Here is a 20,254-nt window from a genome sequence, read left to right as displayed (position 1 = left end):
AAGGCATGAAAATAAAGGTACTCAAAAGAAATGGACGACAACCTAGTTGAGCTCTCAAAAAGCCCACAAAGAATCCATTAAAAAAAAATTAAATCTGATACATAAAATTTGTGTTTCAAGCAAAAACAACCTTGGCTGCAAGAAACCCAAAAAGAATGGCATATTTGCAAAAAAATGTAGTGATTGGGCACAGATCTAATGCCAACAAAAAAATGCTAGAAGATGAATAGCAGTTGCAGAAAAACCCTAGCTCAAACCTTGGGATTTTGAAGAATTTCTCAAAAAGATGGAAACCCTAGACGGGCTTTCAAGGAAAATTACAGAAAAAATTTGAAGTATTGGCTCTGATACCATATTACAAAGTAATTGGTAAAATACTTGCTTGTTATTAACAAAGACCGAGAGGTCTATATATACAAAAGAATAAAGCGATGTTTCCTTAGGAAACGATCATAAGGAATAGAAATATTCTATTATAGCTAAAAAAGTTAACAGATAACTACAACTAACTAAATATTAGAAAATTCTAATATTTACAATAGAATACAAATAGATTACCATTAACTAACAATAGACATTTATCTTGTATCATAATATGGAAAAGGCCAAAGAGGTTGTTAAAAATTACTACCATGCAGACAAACTCAGATTTGACCGCATTTGGGAAATAATTGATAAGAGGTGGAACAATATGCTCTACCAACGCATTCAAGCAGCAGGGTACTTCCTCAACCCCAAATTCAGGTACTATGATTCTCCTTGAGATTTTGCTAAGACTTCATTTTACTTTGTTTTTTAAGGTTGTGTACTAAGGCTTGATTTCATTTTATGTTTGTTTTAGGGCTGATGATTCCTATTCAAATCCTAAAGGAGAGGTCATAGAGGGTCTCTCTATATGCATTGAGAGGATAATATCTGATGAAGCGGTGAGAGATCTTATTGTGACCGAACAACAAGTCTATGTGGAATCATGGGGTAATTTATTCTCTTCTACACTAGCAAAGAGAGCAAGACGCACTCAAGCCCCAAGTAAACCATCAAAGTTTAAACTTAAAACTTTTGCAAATTGATAAGTTGTGTTTTCTAATTATCTTTTTTCATTGCTTTATAACTTATTATATTTTGTGTTGCAGATGGTTGGTGGTCAAGTTGGGGTGGAAATACCCCCAATTTAAAGAATCTTGCTCTCAAAGTCTTGTGCCAACCTTGTAGCACATCCCATTGTGAGCACAATTGGAGCTTATTTGAGTCCATCCACACAACAAAAAGAAACAAACTAACTCAAAAAGGGCTCAATGACCTTGTTTATGTGCACTATAATCTTAAGTTGCGCATAAAAAGAGCACAGAGTTCAAGATTACCTGGTCCACTTGATCTAGATGAGATAGATCCTTCATTTGATTGGGCAGCACAAGAGCCAAGTCCATTGTTTTCAGCAGAGGAGGTTGCTAATAGGGGGGTGCCGGAATAGATTTTCATTTCACAATGGATGACATTGAGGACAAGGACAATGTGGATTCAAACTCAGAGGAAGCATTACTAGTGTAACATATTGGAGATATACCCACTTCGAGGACACAGAGCCAGTCAGTAGGGATGTCGAACGAGGAGGCATAGCCATGGACTTCATAGTCAAGCAGCTCCCGCCTAGTCCCAGTGTGAGGCACCTCTTCAATGTGATTGTATTGATGTATTTAGTAATTTACTATTTAGTATTTACTTCTAGACTTCTTGTTTGATAGAAACTATTTACTATTATGCTTCCCACCATCAGCATTCCTTATGAGAATGTGATTTTGTGCCGACTATGCATTTATATATATATATCTAAACTCTACTTATTTCTTCTGTTTTCTTTGACTAACTCATTAAATGCATCTTCACATTGAAATTTGCAATAAAAAAAATTAATTAATTAAATTTTAGCAATTTTTTTAGGTTCCCAAGTTTTTTTTTTAAATTGGCCTATTTTTTCCTAAATAAACTTTTAGGGGGTTGGCGAGTTGTTGTGGGTTCCGAGTTTTCCAACCATGGTGAGAATTACCTGAGACAAAGTATTTTCAAATGAAGATGTTACTTGATAGCTGAATACATGCCAATAAGAAGATAGAAAACTTCTAGTTCATAATCTGTCAGTTGGAAAAGCATATCAATGAGCTAAGGAAACATAATTATATGTTAAGACAAAAGCCTGTAATAAGACAAAGAGATGTGTGCCTACGAACTTGAGAACAAAGTTTACTTGATTGTAGGAACAGTCTAAATCAAACTGGGACTCTTCAAGGGAGATCATGTTCTAGATTGTATATTGGATATCAACATTACATGAGAATCTTGATTTTAGCATCACAAGGAATTCAACATATCCAGGTGGTTTCCGATTGTCGTGTACCCTAGGTCTTAGAGTATTTGGTCCAAGAAACGTTTCCATTAACCATAAAATAAAGGTTTTCTTTTTCAATAGCAACTACTGGTCTTCCACCTCTTCCATAGAGAAGCAGATGTTGGTTTGTTTAAGTTTGAGATAAAACTCATTTCCCTTAGTTTATGGGAACTTGAGCTTGGGAACCATTCACTGCACATGGTATTTGAAGAAACCATACAGTCATTTTTGCAGATTGCTGAAATTTCTTAGCTGCAGTTAGTCTGGTACATTGTATACACCATATACTAATACATTTATATACTTATTTCCATGAATGCATTTGATAAACTGATGAATGGATAATCAAACATACAATAGATGTGCCGTTGCATCTCTTTGGCATATAATTTCAAAATTATTATTATCGGTTAAGGTATTAAAAGGTGAATAAAGAACATTCAAAATAATGACAATTTAGATTTAGTAGTCTTGAAAACAAGTTTTTCACGGCCAGTCCACTCATCAAAACTCAGCAGACATAGGCTCACAAAATCTCCCTGACAATACTCAGTTATCCCAAAAACTCCACAAGTATGTAAGTTTCTGTACCTTTAGTGAAATTCTAAGTAATTTAATACAGACCAATGCTCTCATAAGATATTGCACATGATATAGTGTACTCAACATGAGGGAGCTACGAATTTCCAGTCATGTTTGAAAGTAGTCATATATATTATAATATTTTCTTTTAAATGTACCCTCCATGCGTAAGAAAAGAAAATCAATGACACACCACAGTCGTTATTGGATGATATTCACTGCTACAAAAGAAATTGTCCTGAGATTGCAAGGATTAACAAAATGACAACAAAAGACACAAAGAAAATACATATATACGAAAAGTAATACACACCTTTGAAAATGCATTCTGAATTTGGTTCCAAGAATAGTAAAGTGGATTGTCTGAGGCTGGTTGGTTATCTTTATCAAAACTTGTAGTGGTACATTGTTCAAATGGTTTTCTTTCATCTTTTAAACATTTCAATATCTTGTCACCATAGCTGTTTGCATCCTCTCCATGAGACACGAATCTTTCAGTACAATTAGAATAAGTGTCTGAAATTTTACTCACTGGAAAATTAATATTTTGGTGTATGGATGACACTGGAATCTGTTTAACCTCAGTATCAGATAAGGATCCACTGGATAAAGCATATGGAACACTCCCACCTTTTCTGCGCCGCCTAAACAACTCCCTACCAATGCATCCACCCAAATCATGAAAGCCAAATTCACCATCTCCAATTGTAGCATTTTGGGAGTGTCCTTCTTTCCTCCTTATTGTTGAATGAGTGATAGTCGATCCACTTCTTATTTCACTAAATCCATTATCGGTACAAACTGATTGTCCATGTGTTTCATTCTTGTGCAAGTACCCTCTCTGTGTCTGTGTAGTGATCTCACATTCTGCAACTGTTGACAAAGATGGCTGCACATCGACTGTTGACAAAGATGGCTGCACATCCAAATTGTAGCCAAATTTTCCCATTGCAGAAGGATGTCAGTTACTTATCCTTAATAAATTTGAGCTATTAGAATAGACTTGATTTTTGAAGTCGTGATTGCTTACCAAAACTGATACAGATCCCTGATGTGTTTGCAGCTGTTGTAAGAAGACTAAAAAGCAACAAGTTCCATGACAGGTGAAATTCATATAAGAAAGCAAAAGCACAGTTTAAATAGAAAAGATGCTAAGGCATGTGAGCAGAAGAAAAGCAATAAAGAGTAAATTTCCAAAGCTCTGAACATGTACCCTGTCTGAAAGGTTCAATTTCTTGCATTCTTCTAGATAACCTTTTTTGGAGTTCTTTCTCCTGCTCCTCCAATCTCAGTTTGGCAAGCTATAAAAAAGAATAGTCATGTATTGCATCACAATATAGAAAACATATTTTTTATATCAAGTTACAATCATTAACATTTTTCAAACTTTAAAAAATTTCTGACTAGTACCTTTTATTTTTTGCATTTTTGTCAATTGACAATTAAACTTAAACAGTAGTTCTAGAGTTACAACTTACTACTGGAACTCTTTGGTGCGGCAAAACAGACTGTGCAGGAATTGTTCCAGTAACTGTTTTTTGTAATGATGTGTTATAAGTGTGAATTGATTGGTGAATGGCGTCTATCCAGGCCTGCATAAAACATTTTTCTTGTATTATTTCAGATTGGTAGTGTATTACAAAGTAAACATGAAAATATACTTTCCTTATTTGAACAATAGATCTCAGTATGAATTCATAAGTTTAAGAAACAATGCAGGTTTAAAATAATAACAATAACTATTCTGAATGCATTAGTATAAGAAAACAGTCCTGACATGAATTAAATCAATAACTAGTAAATTATAGCAGAAATTAATTCCTTTAGAAAATATATTTACAATCAAAGTGGGGCGATGGAACTTGTTTATGTAACTTCCGTTGGTTTTGTTAGTTGAACTTTTGAACCAGTTCAGTGCTTATTCCATGTGCTTCCTTCACCCCTCTAACAGATGAGAAACATGAACAAGGGCTCTTCCCAGACTCAGCCAGAGATAGTATGTTATAATATAGTTGGCTTCTTTTCTTGCCCAGAATAAAAATATATATTTAGATACTTATTACCTGGATATACCTTTAGTACTCGAGTCAACAACATGATTAGTTTTTATGAGAAACCATTTTTCTGTAAACTCTATCTTGTGTCTACCATAGAGTAATCACAAGGCGAGTCACAAAGCACACAAGAAACTCTAAACATGTGTTAACAAAGATTTTAAGAAAATATAGTGTTTCTGGGTTTTCACCATTCACCTCTTTCCCAATTGGTAATGCTTTATGTGATTATGCTTTATAAGCATTCCTTATCTAACAATTATTGTCAAAATAGGATTATTGTAGGATTTTCAAATTTGTTCGAGCATATTTAATTCTTAATTCATTGCAACAATGACTATTTTCAGCGTGGCTTTTTTCTGTACGACCTTTAACTTATTTATAGTAGTGAATAATTATAGGACAAAGGGGCCCACAATGCCCATAAGCACCTCTAAAAAAATATTGGTATTGAGAACTGATGCTTTTCTACAAACCACACCTTGAGATATCGTTACCTAGCATCTTTCCAACTGAGAAGGATTTTGGTCGCTGTAGTCTTACAAGCCTTTCTTGTTCTGAGCCTATCTAGTAGAACAATTGCAATCTTTTTTTATTGCACTTTTTCCTCCTCTTCTCTCACATAATGATGTTAAAACGAATGAACATATTGTTGTGTGGACAGAATTGTTGATTTTCTAGGATTGCTGCCAATGTACTAATAATGCAAATGAAGGCTTATAAATATGAGAGGAGATGTGTCTCATGAAGAGACATGTCTCTACGATAAAACAACACTAGTTAATATATTAATATAATAGTAATATAAATAATCATATATGTAACTCATCTTAAGCATATATGTTAACCATATATGTAATATATTATTATATATTATATAATAATGTATAATGTATAATATATATAATATATATTATATTACATATGTAATATATTATATATATAAGATATTTATCTTAAAGATGATTTACCATCAATAAAGTATCTCATGTCAAAATGAATCCGACAGAAGCTACAACCTTAACACTCCCTCTTAGCTAGGGAGGATTTATTGAACATATTATGCTCTCAGGACTATGAAGAGATATCATCTCAGTATGATATTCAATTCACTATGAGGCTAAATTTCTCACTTTTTATAACACACAATTGAAGCAAATTCCATAACTTCAAAACACCACCTTAAGTGTGGTCTATAGTAGTAACTATGTCATGGTGTCCAGCAAGATCCGGCCCAAAGAACCATGATAATAGGTCTACCACTTATAAGATTGCCACCTTATAACGGTTACCTTATTTTTGTTCATTATCATGACTTCTAGCACTCTGGAACAACAACTTAATGAAGTTTGTCATGATAACAAGTCTACCATTTATAAGATCGTCACCTTATAATGGTTACTTTTTGTTTATCTATGTCAATGAAAGATCGTCACCTTTCATTACATATCATATTTGAAATAGTAACCACCATGAACTAAGTCAAATGGTGGTGTAAAGGCTTTCACCTCAATTCTCTCTCATAGAGAAGAATGCAATACAAGGAATTTCACTTTGAACTTCTCCTCATAGAGAAGATACCATTCACAAGGATTGCACCTCAAAAATTCTCCCTCTGAACAATGATCTTGGGAAGTCAGGTCCAATAGTTACTCCCTCAGAGGGTCTCTTCCCTAAAGGATTCTTGTCAAACTCACTCTAAATCTGATATCAATTTTCTGATTTTCTAGTGATAAGTCATCACTTCCTCATAATATGCATAGGAGTAGGCCCATCAATATCATGCAATCACACATGTATTTCTAGGTCCTCCCTCTGAGTATCAATCTTCTAAGCTCCTGCGTTGCTTCAGAAGAAGTGTCATACTCCCTCTTAATATAAAAGGATCTCATAATCTCAATCATCAAAGATGTTTGCTTCAAGAGTCTCACTTTATCCATGCTAATCATTAGGGTCTTTGGAGCTACTATCATTAGATTGAGTCTTGCACAATACTTGGTAGCATTTGTAAAGTACCAACTTCCTTTTCCTATAAGAACATCTTCAAAAACATAAAGGAAAAGATCAAGGCAAATAACCCTTATAGTATGTATAGAATTACAAATAAGAGAGAGATAATTGTAAAAGATAGGAATACTTATCTACACATGAAGATTCATAAATTGTCTTCTTAGATTATTTGAGAATGGAACATCTCCCATCTAAAGAAGGTAAGTGGGAATGGAGCATTGAATATTATTCCCCCCACAATGTAAAATTCCCACTCATTCCATATTGTTGAACAATTTTGCATCAAATCAAATATGGATTCCTTTCACATCATCTCTTGTGTTGATTTCCCCAAATATAAGATCTACCCCTTCTGCAAGTAAAGAGCTGATCCAACTATTGGATCTAAATCGACACATATCCGTGCTCTCATGTTATGTGTGGCCCAATGATTTCTTCCCAACCGAGACACTCTTCAATTGTCGAGTTGTCTATTCAAGACGATTTTAGACAATGCTTGATCCACTTATCTAATCCGATTTGTGTTGCCCTTGCTATCCAAAATGAGCTAAAGACCTTGATGAGCTGGTTATATAGGAGAAACATTGAATATTATTATTCCCCCTACAATGTATAATTTCCACTCATTTCATTTTATGGAGTCGGAAAATTTCTACCAATTTGCTTTAGGAGTAAACTTGTAATCTATTTGTGATCTCAATGAATATCCACCCTATTAACAAAACATTTGTTCAACTGAATCGCATATTTCCTATCTTAGCTACCACTGTGATGACCCCTTTCTTTAGTAAGTTTTCTTTAGCTTAGCACCTTTTGTATTAATTGAAATAAAGTTTTTGCTCTCAATTTGTTTAAAGTGGTAGTTAATATGAATATCTTATTTTGACAGTAAATGTACATTCTTATTCATTGAATTTACATTCTCATTTCATACTTTCTTCCTTATCACTAAAATTATGCTATCAACACTAGAGAATCCATCTCAACATTGTTTACTCCCTCTTAATCAATAAGACCAAGTTCACTAAAGGTTAACTAAATAACATCCTCAGTCTTCCCCCTCTCTTTCAAGGTTGCCTCTAATAACATATCAGGCTCCCTCTAAATCTCAATCTCCCTCTCTCTGCAATAACATTCTTGGAGGAAAAGATCAAGGCACATATCTCATATAGTATGTATAGAAATACAAAAATAAGAGAGAGAATATTTTAGATAAATTTCTAATTGAAATGTACAAGCATATATTCCATCTTCTATATATATAAGAAAAGTTATATAATAAACTCGTTTAAAAAACAAATTTCGTATTAATAAAACAAGTTACCTTTACATAACATACCTCACTTGTTTGACCTCCTATGATTTCAAGTTTCATTTTTGTGGCCCTTCATAACTTTATATTCTTTACTTTCTCTTATTGTGAGTGACATATTAAATACTTATAAATTCATTTCAAACCGTTTGAAATGAATTTATAAGTATTTAATATGTCACTCACAATAAGAGAAAGTAAAGAATATAAAGTCATGAAGGGCCACAAAAATGAAACTTGAAATTATAGGAGGTCAAACAAGTGAGGTATGTTATGTAATTGTGATTATATGAGTTGTTACCTTCTTTTATTACCACCCTTCCTCTTAATGTCCACCTCGTATGATATAACATGGTTTTCACCTTTAGAATTCCTCTTTTCACACAAAGGTCGTGACTTTTCAAAACGCAATCACTCCTTTATGTTTACACTTATCGTAGACTAACTTATACTAATTTGCTCTTATCTTTGTCACCTTCATATTCAACCAACCATGATTTATTGTGTATGTCTCTTACTATTTTCTTATTAATTTATGCATGGGATGGGTCCTCTTTGCTCCCATGGCACATGAGATGGCTAACCTGGAAATTTATGTTTAAAATTCTTTTGTTATGTCCATGTATAATGCCTAGTCATCTAATATATATAGTAATCCATATCATGCTTATTAGGCGGTGATAATGATAAACATAAAAATACAAAGGAAGTGTCTCCCGTAAATGAACAATGATGAATGCACAATCAGTCATGAACAAAACATAAGAACAGCGAGTCTTCTATCAATACCAAAGTAACAAGAATCGGAATCGGATCGAAATCGGCAAGGCCGAATCAAATCGTGAATCGGCCATGAATCGGAATCGAATCGGCCATGAATCGGAAAATTTTAAAAACCCTTGAAATTTAGTGAGTAACTTATTTCATAAACCCTTTATCGCTGATTCGATTCACCGATTCACAAAAAATCGTTTGGCTTGAATCGAATCGCCGAATCGCGTGAATCGCATGAATCGCCGTGATTCTTGGAACTATGATCAATACAACTTCTGCAATGACAGTTTATAGACAGGGATCCCTCCCTCTTATCCCCTTGTCTACTCGTGATCAAAATACTTTTCAATACCTCCAATCGCTTGATGGCATTATATCTCTCTTTTAAATATTGCTGGAGTAAGATCCTCTTACATGTTGGCTCCCTTAGTTTCAAGATATCAATAATATTTTATCTTGTTTCAAAACAACTATAATTGATGTGGAGTTTGCTCTCAACCGATTCTTCTCATTATCATGTCTCTTCAAGACCAATTGGTTTGTTATTTAAGCATATATAAATCACTGATTTATCTAATTTGTATCTATTAGCAACTAATTGCCCTCTTTATTAAATTAGTATCTAATGTTGAGAGACATTTTATATACAATGATCTAAATTCCTTTACCGCAATCTAAAACCAATTCTGAATAGTTTGAATGACATGTTTAGCTCATTGATTGTGCTTTTCCATGTGATTAGTTTGATATGCATTCGTAAGTGTTGAGATGAATGTTTTCTTCTAATACGATTATGTTTCCTATCACACAGTCATGGATGCCAACTTCCCTGTCAAGATAGTAGAGCATGTATTTCTTCAATGACCACTTGACGACCTAGATTGCTGACCAGTAAACTCTTTTCATCCTTGTGTTGTATAATCGGTTTGTCTGTCTAGATTCAATAACACCATCAATCACTAGTCTCATTTGCCAGTGAAGTTGACTCAAACTTGATGATGCCCATCATCACTACATGTATCTTCCTCATTTGTGCACTAAATATCTTCAATTTATTCATTCTACAACTAAGTATACATGTGGGAGCCTTTGGATTGTAAGGAATTTCAGAAATAATTAGACAAGTCGATTTTTATCTTATTTTCTCATTAGATTCCTATTCCTTAGTGACTATATTTAGCATCAAAATATTTGGAACTTGGAGTCATAACACAGATCACCATACTAGTGATTTGCATTTAATTATGTAAATGGTTGTTCATCATAAATCGCAGGAGAATTCTGAGATGGACTGCACTTATCCTCATTTTGATCTATACTATTCTCTATATTTATCACCAGTCATAGTAAAGAACACTGCTCTGATACCATGTTGATTTTCTAGGATTGCTACAAATGTACTAATAATGCAAATGAAGGCTTATAAATATAAGAGGAGACATGTCTCATGAAAAAACATGTCTACGATTAAAAAAAACTAGTTAACAAATTAATATAATACTAATATAAATCAAAGTAACAAGAATCGAAACCAGATCAGAATCGGCAAGGCTGAATCGAATCGCGAATTGGAATCGAATCGGCCACAAATCGGCAAATTTAAAAAATCCTTGAAATTTAGTGAGCAACTTATTTCATAAACCCTTTATCGCTGATTCAATTGATCGATTCACAAAAAATCGTTTGGCTTGAAACTAATCACATGAAGTGTCGCAATTCTTGGAACTATGATATAAATAATCATACATGTAACTCATTTTAAGCATATACGTAATATTAATATGTTAACCATGTATGTAATATATTATTATATTATTACATAATAATGTATAATGCATAATATATAATATATATTATATTAGATATATAATATATATTTATATATAAGATATTTATCTTAAAGATGATCTACCATCAATAAGGTATCTCATGTCAAAATCAATCCGACAGAAGCTACAACCTTAACAAGAATAGACAATGTTGTATTGAATTATTGTTGAGATAATGGGTGTTGCACACATTGCATAACATTGTTATATTGTATTATTTTATTTTATTATGTAATGTAATGTTGCCTGCAACACGTAAATATTCCCATGGGATACACTTGATGAGTTGTATTATAACATTGTGATAATATTTGATGCAATTATTTAATATTGGGGAAAAGAATTAAATTTTCAATATTAAATGTGAGGTCAATGGGTTAGGTAGCACATGGTTTATGTACTACCACTTGGTAGTTTTGTGGGACTTGCTATTATAAGCAGCCACAAGGGTAGTTGTTGGTGTGAGAAGATAGAAGGGAAAAAGTCAAAATTCAAGCTGGACAAGGCTTGACAAGTTAGCTAAGGGAGCATTTGTGAAGGTTGAAAGCATGGCATGGGATTTGTGGGTTCATGCATGTTCACATAGATTACTTGGTGATGGCTATGGCTTTGAAGGCTTCCATGGTTGTATTGCAATGGTATTTTTGTTGAATAATACATGGTGATGGATGCTTTTGGAGGCTGAATTTTTTTCTCTCAATGAAGGTTTCCTAGTGTATATTTTATGTCACAATTTTGTGGGTATGTTCTCTATTCTCTTGCATGTAGATTTTAATTGCATATTTATTTTAAATCTATTATGGGTTATGTAGAAATGGTTATATTCTTTGTTACAAGTTCCCTTATATGTTTACCAAGGTAGTAACAATGGAGAACCTGAACTCCTCTTCAGTTTTGATTGGTCTTCTAGACTGAACATGAATAAAAGAATAGCAGAGTCCAAAGTGGTTTGATCTAGTGGGAGCCTCATGGAGTAGCAACATAGCTATAGAATCAGTCTCCAAGTGGGAGATTGTTGTTTAGTGTGGAGTCTGATCAGTCTCCAAGTGGGAGATTGTTAGATTGTGGTGACTGATCAGGAAAGTACTGTACAAAAAAAAAAAGTGGACCCTATTTTATCGAAATTTTGGGCCAACATGTAATTATTAATTATAACCCTAAAGCAAAAAAATACTTGTATAAAAGGGCTTAGGGTTAGAGATTATTTCATAGTTGTGATGCGAAATTGGTTCTTGTGGTGGTATTGAGCTGTAAGGGATTACGGATTGTAATCAAGTTGTAATCACTATATTGTAATAATATCGGGCTTGTTGTTTGGTGGAAGTAGCCTAGGAATTAGGTGGACCACATTAAATCTTGGTGTCTTGTGTTCTTTTCTGTGTGATCTATTATTTTCTGTTATTGGTTATATTTGCATATAATTGTTATTTCTGTCCATAGTTTAATCCTAACAATTATAATGCTATGAATGCAAATATGACTTGGAAGTGAAATTGATATTTTCATATATATGAATGATTGATAAAGTTTATGATTGGTCTAACTATAATATCCCCATTTTTGCCAGCACCAAAGTTTGAGGGATTAGCCTATTATTGTGATCCTTGTAGGCTAATTATCGTGGAGAGAGGATTTTTTGAGGTAGAGGCTTGGCTTTGGGAGGGTCTTGGCTTCTTCACAATTCAGTATGTTCTAGTTTGGTCTTCGCTTGACTTAGATTGGACTCCGTTTGCACTTAGTTTCATGCACCTGCTACTTATAGCAAGTTTGGGGATGATTGAGATGGACCCTTTTTTTTCAAGCAAGTGCATTTGGTCACATGGGTAAATAATAGGTGTGACTTCTGTTTCAAATGGCATATTTAAAGAATAAGTATTTTGGGAGTTATTATTATTTTAGTGGCCAAATTATTATTAAATCATTGTATGGCTTATTATAAAGTTATAATTTAACTTTATAATTTCACTTAAGTTGAGGATTGGGTCATCATTGGCTGTTTCAAATGGCATATTTAAAGAATAAGTATTTTGGGAGTTATTATTATTTTAGTGGCCAAATTATTATTAAATCATTGTATGGCTTATTATAAAGTTATAATTTAACTTTATAATTTCACTTAAGTTGAGGGTTGAGTCATCATTGGAAGGGACCATTTATTTAATTAATTCATAGAAGACTATGCCAAGGAATTTATTATAGTTTTGGAAGGAAATTATTATCATTATATATTATTACAAATTCAACTCAAGTTTGCATTTAAGTGAAAAGTGTGATGAAGAAGCCCAATTGCATTATAAAAAAGACTTCATAGAGGAAAAGAATTCATTCTTGTCTGTTGCTTTTTGATATTTCTCTTGTGAGGGTTTCTAAGTTGTGAGTTTCAATCCATTGTTGATGTATAATAGATTTTGGTCTTAGATTGAGACTTCTCATACTGTTGTTGCCATGGCTTAAGAAGTAATTTAACTTTAATGAAACTGGACTTCGGGAATCAGAGGTAAGAGTGTTTTGAAAATTAAATTCTGGAAATTACATTGGCATTCTCCATTACTGTGTTTCGTGTGGCTTGGAGGATATTGTGTGCTGGAGGTATTCAGTAATTCGTCTCTGATATTTGATTGGATAATTATGTCTGCAAATGAGTCCCCAAAATGATATTTAAGTCTGCAAATCGGGATGCCATTTATACCTTGTTCTGGGTGTCTATGAAATCCTGTTCAGCATTAAAAATTTGCTGCATATTTTCTCCAATTCTCACAATTAAGTCTAATTAAGCTACAGATTACATCTGCAGCCTGGGCGACATTTGGGTCTGATTGTGTGGGACTGATTACCAGGCATTTTTGGATTGGGTGTGAAGAACATTCTATTTGCTACAATGTTTCCCTACAGCTGTGAAGTTATCAGGTTCCATTTAATTATATAATCATTTATTATACTGCAGCACAGTTTGTTAACAAGTAAATTCAGAATTTGGTGAAGTTATTTTTGCATTCTTAGAATTTAAATTTCAACTCAGAATTCTCATTTCCTGTTTATATGCAAAGAACTCTCAAATTAAATACAAAACTACCAAGGACAACATATTTGATCTATTGAAGTTTGCTTGCAAAGTGTTTGACGAAATGCCAAACTGTTGAACTGTGAAAGAAATTGGTGCTTGTCAAGGTTATAACTGGTTGGGATTACTACAGTCATGTCAAAGTGGTTTCTTACCATCCTATGGGGTAGGAAAATATTTATTATTTCAGATCTGCTTATATTTGGAACGACCAGCACTCTTGCATTTTTCAGTTATGGACAGTCGTAGGAGAACTAGTAGTTCTCGGAGCTGGTGGAATAGTGTGGAAGATATTTTTAAAATAAATGCCTTTGGAAAGAGTATGGAAAGACTTAAGCTTTATTAACAAAGATTGGCGGTGAGACTATCGGATCCAAAGACGGTTGACAGGGCAGCGAAGTATATGGCTTCCGCTTTTAGTAGCCTGGCACCAAGGATGTAGGGAAGAAGGCTTGAATTCTCTCTGGTTGGCATTTAGGAAGTAGATGTACTTGTGTTCAGTACGGCACGCACTAGTCCTATCCATAGTTATGATGATAGATTTTCTACACATAGACATGTGGGTGTGTCAATGCCATTGGTGGATAGCAACACTGTTTAGAACGTTGAGGATTCTAGAGTTGTTGCGATTAGTGCAAAGGCAATTGATGCAATTGTTACCACCGATTGTTCAGGCTCTCTCGAGAAGGGAATTGTTATTGGAGATTTATATGTCATTTGTCGTAATGTTGCTCTTGAGCAGGGGGCAACATCTTTCTCAAGTGGGATAAACGAGAGTATGGAGCTATCCAGCTACAATATTAGTGATCTAGGTGTTACTGTGGAGTCAGCGGATGGCGGTTTATGCTGCAGTGTTATTGATTCATAGCCTAGCATAGAGTCATGTGTGCAAAGTAAGGTGACAGTATTGAGGCTCTGTCAGGTGATGGGGATACTGATAGTATGGACACCTCTGATGATCCATTTAGGGATACTATGAGTTGTTGTGGGTCTGACTTACCTTGCCAAATGATAGGTGACGACTATGAGGACGTTTTGGATGGGTCCCAAGATTAGGATTTACAGGTACTTTCTATTGAGGAGGAAGCAGAGTCATGTGAATAGATTTATATAGCAAGAGCATCCACTTCTTCATATGAGTTGGAAGAGGTACCGAGTAGTTGTATCTTGGTTACAGATATGTGCAAGAACAGGAGTGCACATGAGGTGAGTGATCTTGTAGTGAGTAGTTGTGATTCAGTTTCCTATCAAATTGCAGTTAGTGAGGTAGAGAGCTTGCATAGGAGGCTGGGGTTACAAAGGCATCATGTGGCTAGTCAACTGAGGGTGAGTGATGGTGACATCTATTATGATGCTATTCGTCATACATTAGCCACATCTGGTTGGGGTGCTCCTATGTTAGATGAGCATGGTGATAATAGACTTTCCCTAGCAAAGGTTCATGCACTTCGAGAGGCTGTCAAGATCTTCAAGCATAATTATTCATAGTCAGTTGTTGTTAGATATTACCTTAGGGTGTGTGGTAGCACCTGTTATCAGGAATTGTTAGGGAAAGAGGGGAAGGGAAAGAGGGGAAGGCGGTTGAGCTCATCCAAAAGCTTGAGGTGCTCAATTGGCTCTTTAGGAGTCATAGCCATGGTTGGATGAGATAACCGTGGAGTTGGAGCAGGTACAGTCGTCACCAACCCCAAACCCTGTTTAGATACATACTATGGTTAGTGGTGAGTTTGCTTCCACAATTGGGGATGAGAAATGTAATGATGTGAAAGTCACATTCGTCCAGGATATGGGTGTAGTAGGAATGGAAGAGGTGAGAGCATCAGTAGAAGACTGCAATGTGAAGCCTATTCTGCCATGTTTTCAAAGGGATTAGTTGTGGATTGCCGGCGAGCAAGTTGATTCTTCCACATATAATTTCTACTACACTGAGTTATTCATGGAGTATTTACTTGAGAGTTTGGATTTGCGGGAGGATCCATACAGAGTGTCTGAGGCTACTCTCATCTGGAGCTCTCATGCCATGTGGAGGATGGTGGGAAAGCCTGTAGAGACTTTCTCTACGATGCTTCCCCACAAGGATCTTGTGGTCGAGTTTGTTGAGAGGGTTGCCCAAAATCTTGCCTATCCAATAGCCCAGAGTCAAAGATTGGAGTTGTCTCCTGATTCTAGTTTGATACTCATGAGCCCTTGACAAAGATTGGGATTTTTTATCGACATTACACTATAAGGAGTGCTCATCACTTCTCTTTTGACCCATAGGTAGAGGGTTTGGTTTCACGTCGATGTGGGTTGGCTCCATTTTCATGCCACCCTTTATGGGATGGGTTTGCACCATCTGCAGTTGATAGGGTTGGTAGTTGCAAGTTAGTAGTAGGCTACTTGTAGAGTCAACATATCCACGACAATTTTGTAGTGCATGGATATCAGGGTTATGGCACATATACTTTTGGGAGTGTTAGTTCCTTTTGCATAGATGGGCTTCATACTCGTGTCAGTTTGGTAGGGTATACAGGGACTTTTGATATAGCAATATTGGATAACCACTTCTCTTTGTTATGGATAGTGTGGATTATGTCTCTGCAAGGATCTAGGTGGAGATAGGTTTAGCAGTGTGAATTGGTTGAAACGCCATCATTGGCATGGTGACAATACACTCAGGATAGCTCTGTGGATCGAGTTATTATCACAAAAGTTTGTAGATGATGCCAACGACATTGCACATACTTTTCCTTGGGATCCGAGTGGATTGTTATGTGCATTTGGTTTTGGCAATTGCTTGAGGACAAGAAATCTTTTGGAGGCAGACTGTAATGTCCCCATATTTGCTAGCATCAAAGTTTAAGGGATTATCCTATTATTGTGATACTTGTAGGCTAATTATTGTGGATAGAGGGTCTTTTGAGGTAGAGGCTTGGCTTTGGAAGGGTCTTGGCTTTTTCACAACTCAATATGTTCTAGTTTGGACTTCGTTTGGCTCAGATTGGACTACGTTTGGGCTTAGTTTCATACACCTACTATTATTGGCAAGTTTGGGGATGATTGAGATGGACCCTTTCGATTTTAGGAAAGTGCATTTGGTCACATGTGAAAATAATAGGTGTGACTCATGTTTCAAATGGCATGTTTATAGGATGAGTATTTTGGGAGTTATTATTATTTAATTGGCCAAATTATTATTAAATCATTAAATGGCTTATTATAAAGTTATAATTTAACTTTATAATTTCACTTAAGTGGATGGTTGAGTCATCATTGGAAGAGGTCATTTATTTAATTAATTCATGAAAGCCTATGCCAAGGAATTTATTAAAGTTTTGGGAGGAAATGACTATCATTATATATTATTACAAATTCAACTAAAGTTTGCATTTAAGTGAAAAGTGTGATGAAAAAGCCAAGTTGCATTATAAAAAAGACTTCACGGAGGAAAATAATTCATTCTTGTCTATTGCTTTTTAATATTTCTGTTGTGAGGTTTTCTGAGTTGTGAGTTTCAATCCATTGCTGATGTATAATGAATTTTGGTCTTAGATTGTGACTTCTCATACTGTTGTTATTGTGGCTTGAGAAGTAATTTACATTTGATGAAATTGGAGTTCGCGAATCAGATTTGTGATTTAATGTCCTGCTGAGGTAAGAGGGCTTTGAAATTAAATTCTGGAAATTACATTGGCATTCTCCATTACTGTGTTTCCTATGGCTTCGAGGATTTTGTGTGCTGGAGGTATTCAGTAATTCATTTCTGATATTTGATCGCATAATTATATCTGCAAATGGGTCTCCAAATTGATATTTGAATCTGCAAATTTGGACGCCATTTATACCTTGCTCTGCTTGTCTGTGAAATCCTATTTATGCATTAAAAATCGGCTTCATATTTTCTGCAATTCTTGGTGATTAAATCTGTAACTAAGCTACAGATTGCATCTGCAGCCTGGGCAACAGTTGGGTTTGATTTTGTGGGACTGATTACCAGGCATTTTTGGATTGGGTGTGAAGAATATTCTATTTGCTGCATTCTTTCCCTACAGCTGTGAAGTTATCAGGTTCCATTTAATTATATAATCATTTGTTACATTGCAGCACAATTTGTTAATAAATAAATTTAGAATTTGGTGAAGTTATTGTTGCATTCTCAGAATTTAAATTTCAACTCAGAATTTTCATTTCATGTGTATATGCAAAGAACCCTCGAATTAAATACAAAACTACCAAGGGCAACATACTTGATCTATCAAAGTTTTCTTGCAAAGTGTTTGATGAAATGCCAAACTGTTGAATTGTGAAAGAAATTGGTGCTTGTCAAGGTTATAACCGATTGGGGTTATTACATAACTACATATATGATTTTAATTGGGTCCAAGAGGCTTCACCACTGTCTAGGAGGAGAGATACAGTATCACTTGGGAGAGGGTTGCAAACATGAGAAGAGATCACAATTGCTATTGATGCCTAATTTGTGTCTTGTGAGATAAGTTGACTTAGTGTTTGTTGTTGGTCTAGTGTCAATGAGTAGTGTCAATGTCTTGAAGATCTCAGTGTCATCACCTAGACTTGACCGGTTTTTCTTGCGAGGGATCATCACCATTTTGAAATCAATGTCTTTTAATATTCTTCGAAATCATCATTATTTGATTGTCATATATCATCAAATGTAATATGGATAAATGAAGAGTTATGTATATAGGTATATGCATATGAACCTGGAATGAAAAAGAAAGTGTATGAATATATGTACATACACATTTCGGTAAATGATGTATTAATATTAAATTTTGTATTAATATTTTTTCTCCAAAGAAGTGGGTAAAAATTTACTTAACAAAGAGAATTACAAAGAAGACAAGACCAAAGAGCAAAAAAAGCATTCAAAATCATCCTAAGACTCCCAAATAATCTCCCATTTCCTCCATAACAAGTTCTTCCAAGCAACTAGAATTCTCAAAAGACAAGTAACTCAATTCTCGACTTTCCACAATCACATCTGCTCTGAAGCATATTTCGCCAAATAGTCCACTACCGTATTCCATTCCCAAGGAATATGACAAAAGGTAATAGAGTCAAAGGATCTACTCAATCTGGCGATTTGGCTGATCACCATAGATAATTGCCAGTTCTTTCCCTTCATGTCCCATTTATTCAACATTTCAACCACAACCTATGAGTTCAATTCACAAATGATCTTTCACCATCCCAGGGCACAATAATACATTGCTAGCATAGTGACCCTTATATGTAAAAAAGAGGAATTGTACGAACCCATACAAATCTCTTCTAACTCCCACAATCCCGACATGCCCAATACTAGCTCTTGGTAGAGTCATCGGTATTGACCTTCATAACTTGATAAGGAGGTGGTCTCCAATAGGCATCCCATTAAACCTTACTCCTACCATGAAAAGCCTCTTGCAAAGGAGGATCTTGGGTCCCATAATCCTTCGTACCCAACCTCTAAATAATCGCCAAGTCCCCTAGATCCAGAATGCTAGACAAATCACACTTGACTAAGAGTGTGTCCTGTAACATGCTAATAATTTGCATCCATAATTTGATGACTTGTCATTTTTTTCGTAAAAATTCCTTCTTTTTTTATTTCCAACCATATTGACAAAAGAATAACTGTAGGGACAATATTCCAAGCAATATGAAGAAAAGAGGTTTGGACAATGGAGTACCCTAGCTGACCCCAAAACTCCACCAATGAAGAAACATGAAAACAGGATTATTCCAAACCCCCCACCAACAATGTTAGATTTCTTTAGAATAGGGACACAAGAGAAAAAAATGAAACACACATTCCTCACTACTCTTGCACAAAACACATGTAGTGGAGCCCTCAAATCCTCACTTGCACAAGTTATCCCAAGCAAGGCATCTATTCTAACAACTAGCCACATAAAATATTTGCACATAGGCCAAGAAAAAACACTCCAAGCCTGGTCTCACCAAGGAGCTCTAGCTCTTCCATAAAGTTGTCAATCCAGCTCCTTAGATCCAAAGGCAACTAAGAATTAACCTTTCAAAGTTGGAACCCCAAGCAAGCATGCCTCTCTCTTCTCCAAAGAGCTAAAAACCCTGCCTACCAAAATCCTTGCAAGCTCCTAGTGATCCTCCTTAAAGACCCCAAGAGGCCATTCATGAGGCTCTTTCAAACTAAAGACATTTACTTGTCCAAGAAGCCTCCACCTTAGTGCTCCCACCCTCGAGAAAACGTTACATGAAAATCAAAGATGTCGATACACAAATTAT

At 35.0% G+C, this 20,254-nt stretch overlaps 1 protein-coding gene across 3 annotated transcripts in view; it reads right to left on the bottom strand.

Moving 5' to 3' along the window:
- LOC149563271 (uncharacterized) overlaps window positions 1–20,254 on the bottom strand; it is a 166,885-nt gene that overhangs the window by 109,138 nt on the left and 37,493 nt on the right. For all 3 annotated transcript variants that reach the window (XR_016364047.1, XM_089826621.1, XM_089826620.1), the window contains exons 3-6: window positions 4,444–4,557; window positions 4,179–4,266; window positions 3,996–4,042; window positions 3,279–3,881 (exon numbers count right to left, since the gene is read on the bottom strand). Coding sequence is in view for 2 of the 3 variants with exons in the window: in XM_089826621.1 (XP_089682747.1) it covers window positions 3,279–3,881; window positions 3,996–4,042; window positions 4,179–4,266; window positions 4,444–4,557 (852 nt within the window). In the remaining variant the exon portion in view is untranslated. The remainder of the gene's footprint in view (window positions 1–3,278; window positions 3,882–3,995; window positions 4,043–4,178; window positions 4,267–4,443; window positions 4,558–20,254) is intronic.

This window comes from Cupressus sempervirens, chromosome 4, assembly GCF_028749045.1.
Source record: "Cupressus sempervirens isolate cs-2001-9-10 chromosome 4, ASM2874904v1, whole genome shotgun sequence".
In the NCBI taxonomy this organism is placed as follows: Eukaryota; Viridiplantae; Streptophyta; class Pinopsida; order Cupressales; family Cupressaceae; genus Cupressus; species Cupressus sempervirens.
The sequence above is the reverse complement of the archived record's forward strand: the minus strand, read 5'-3'. Positions and strand labels throughout refer to the sequence as shown.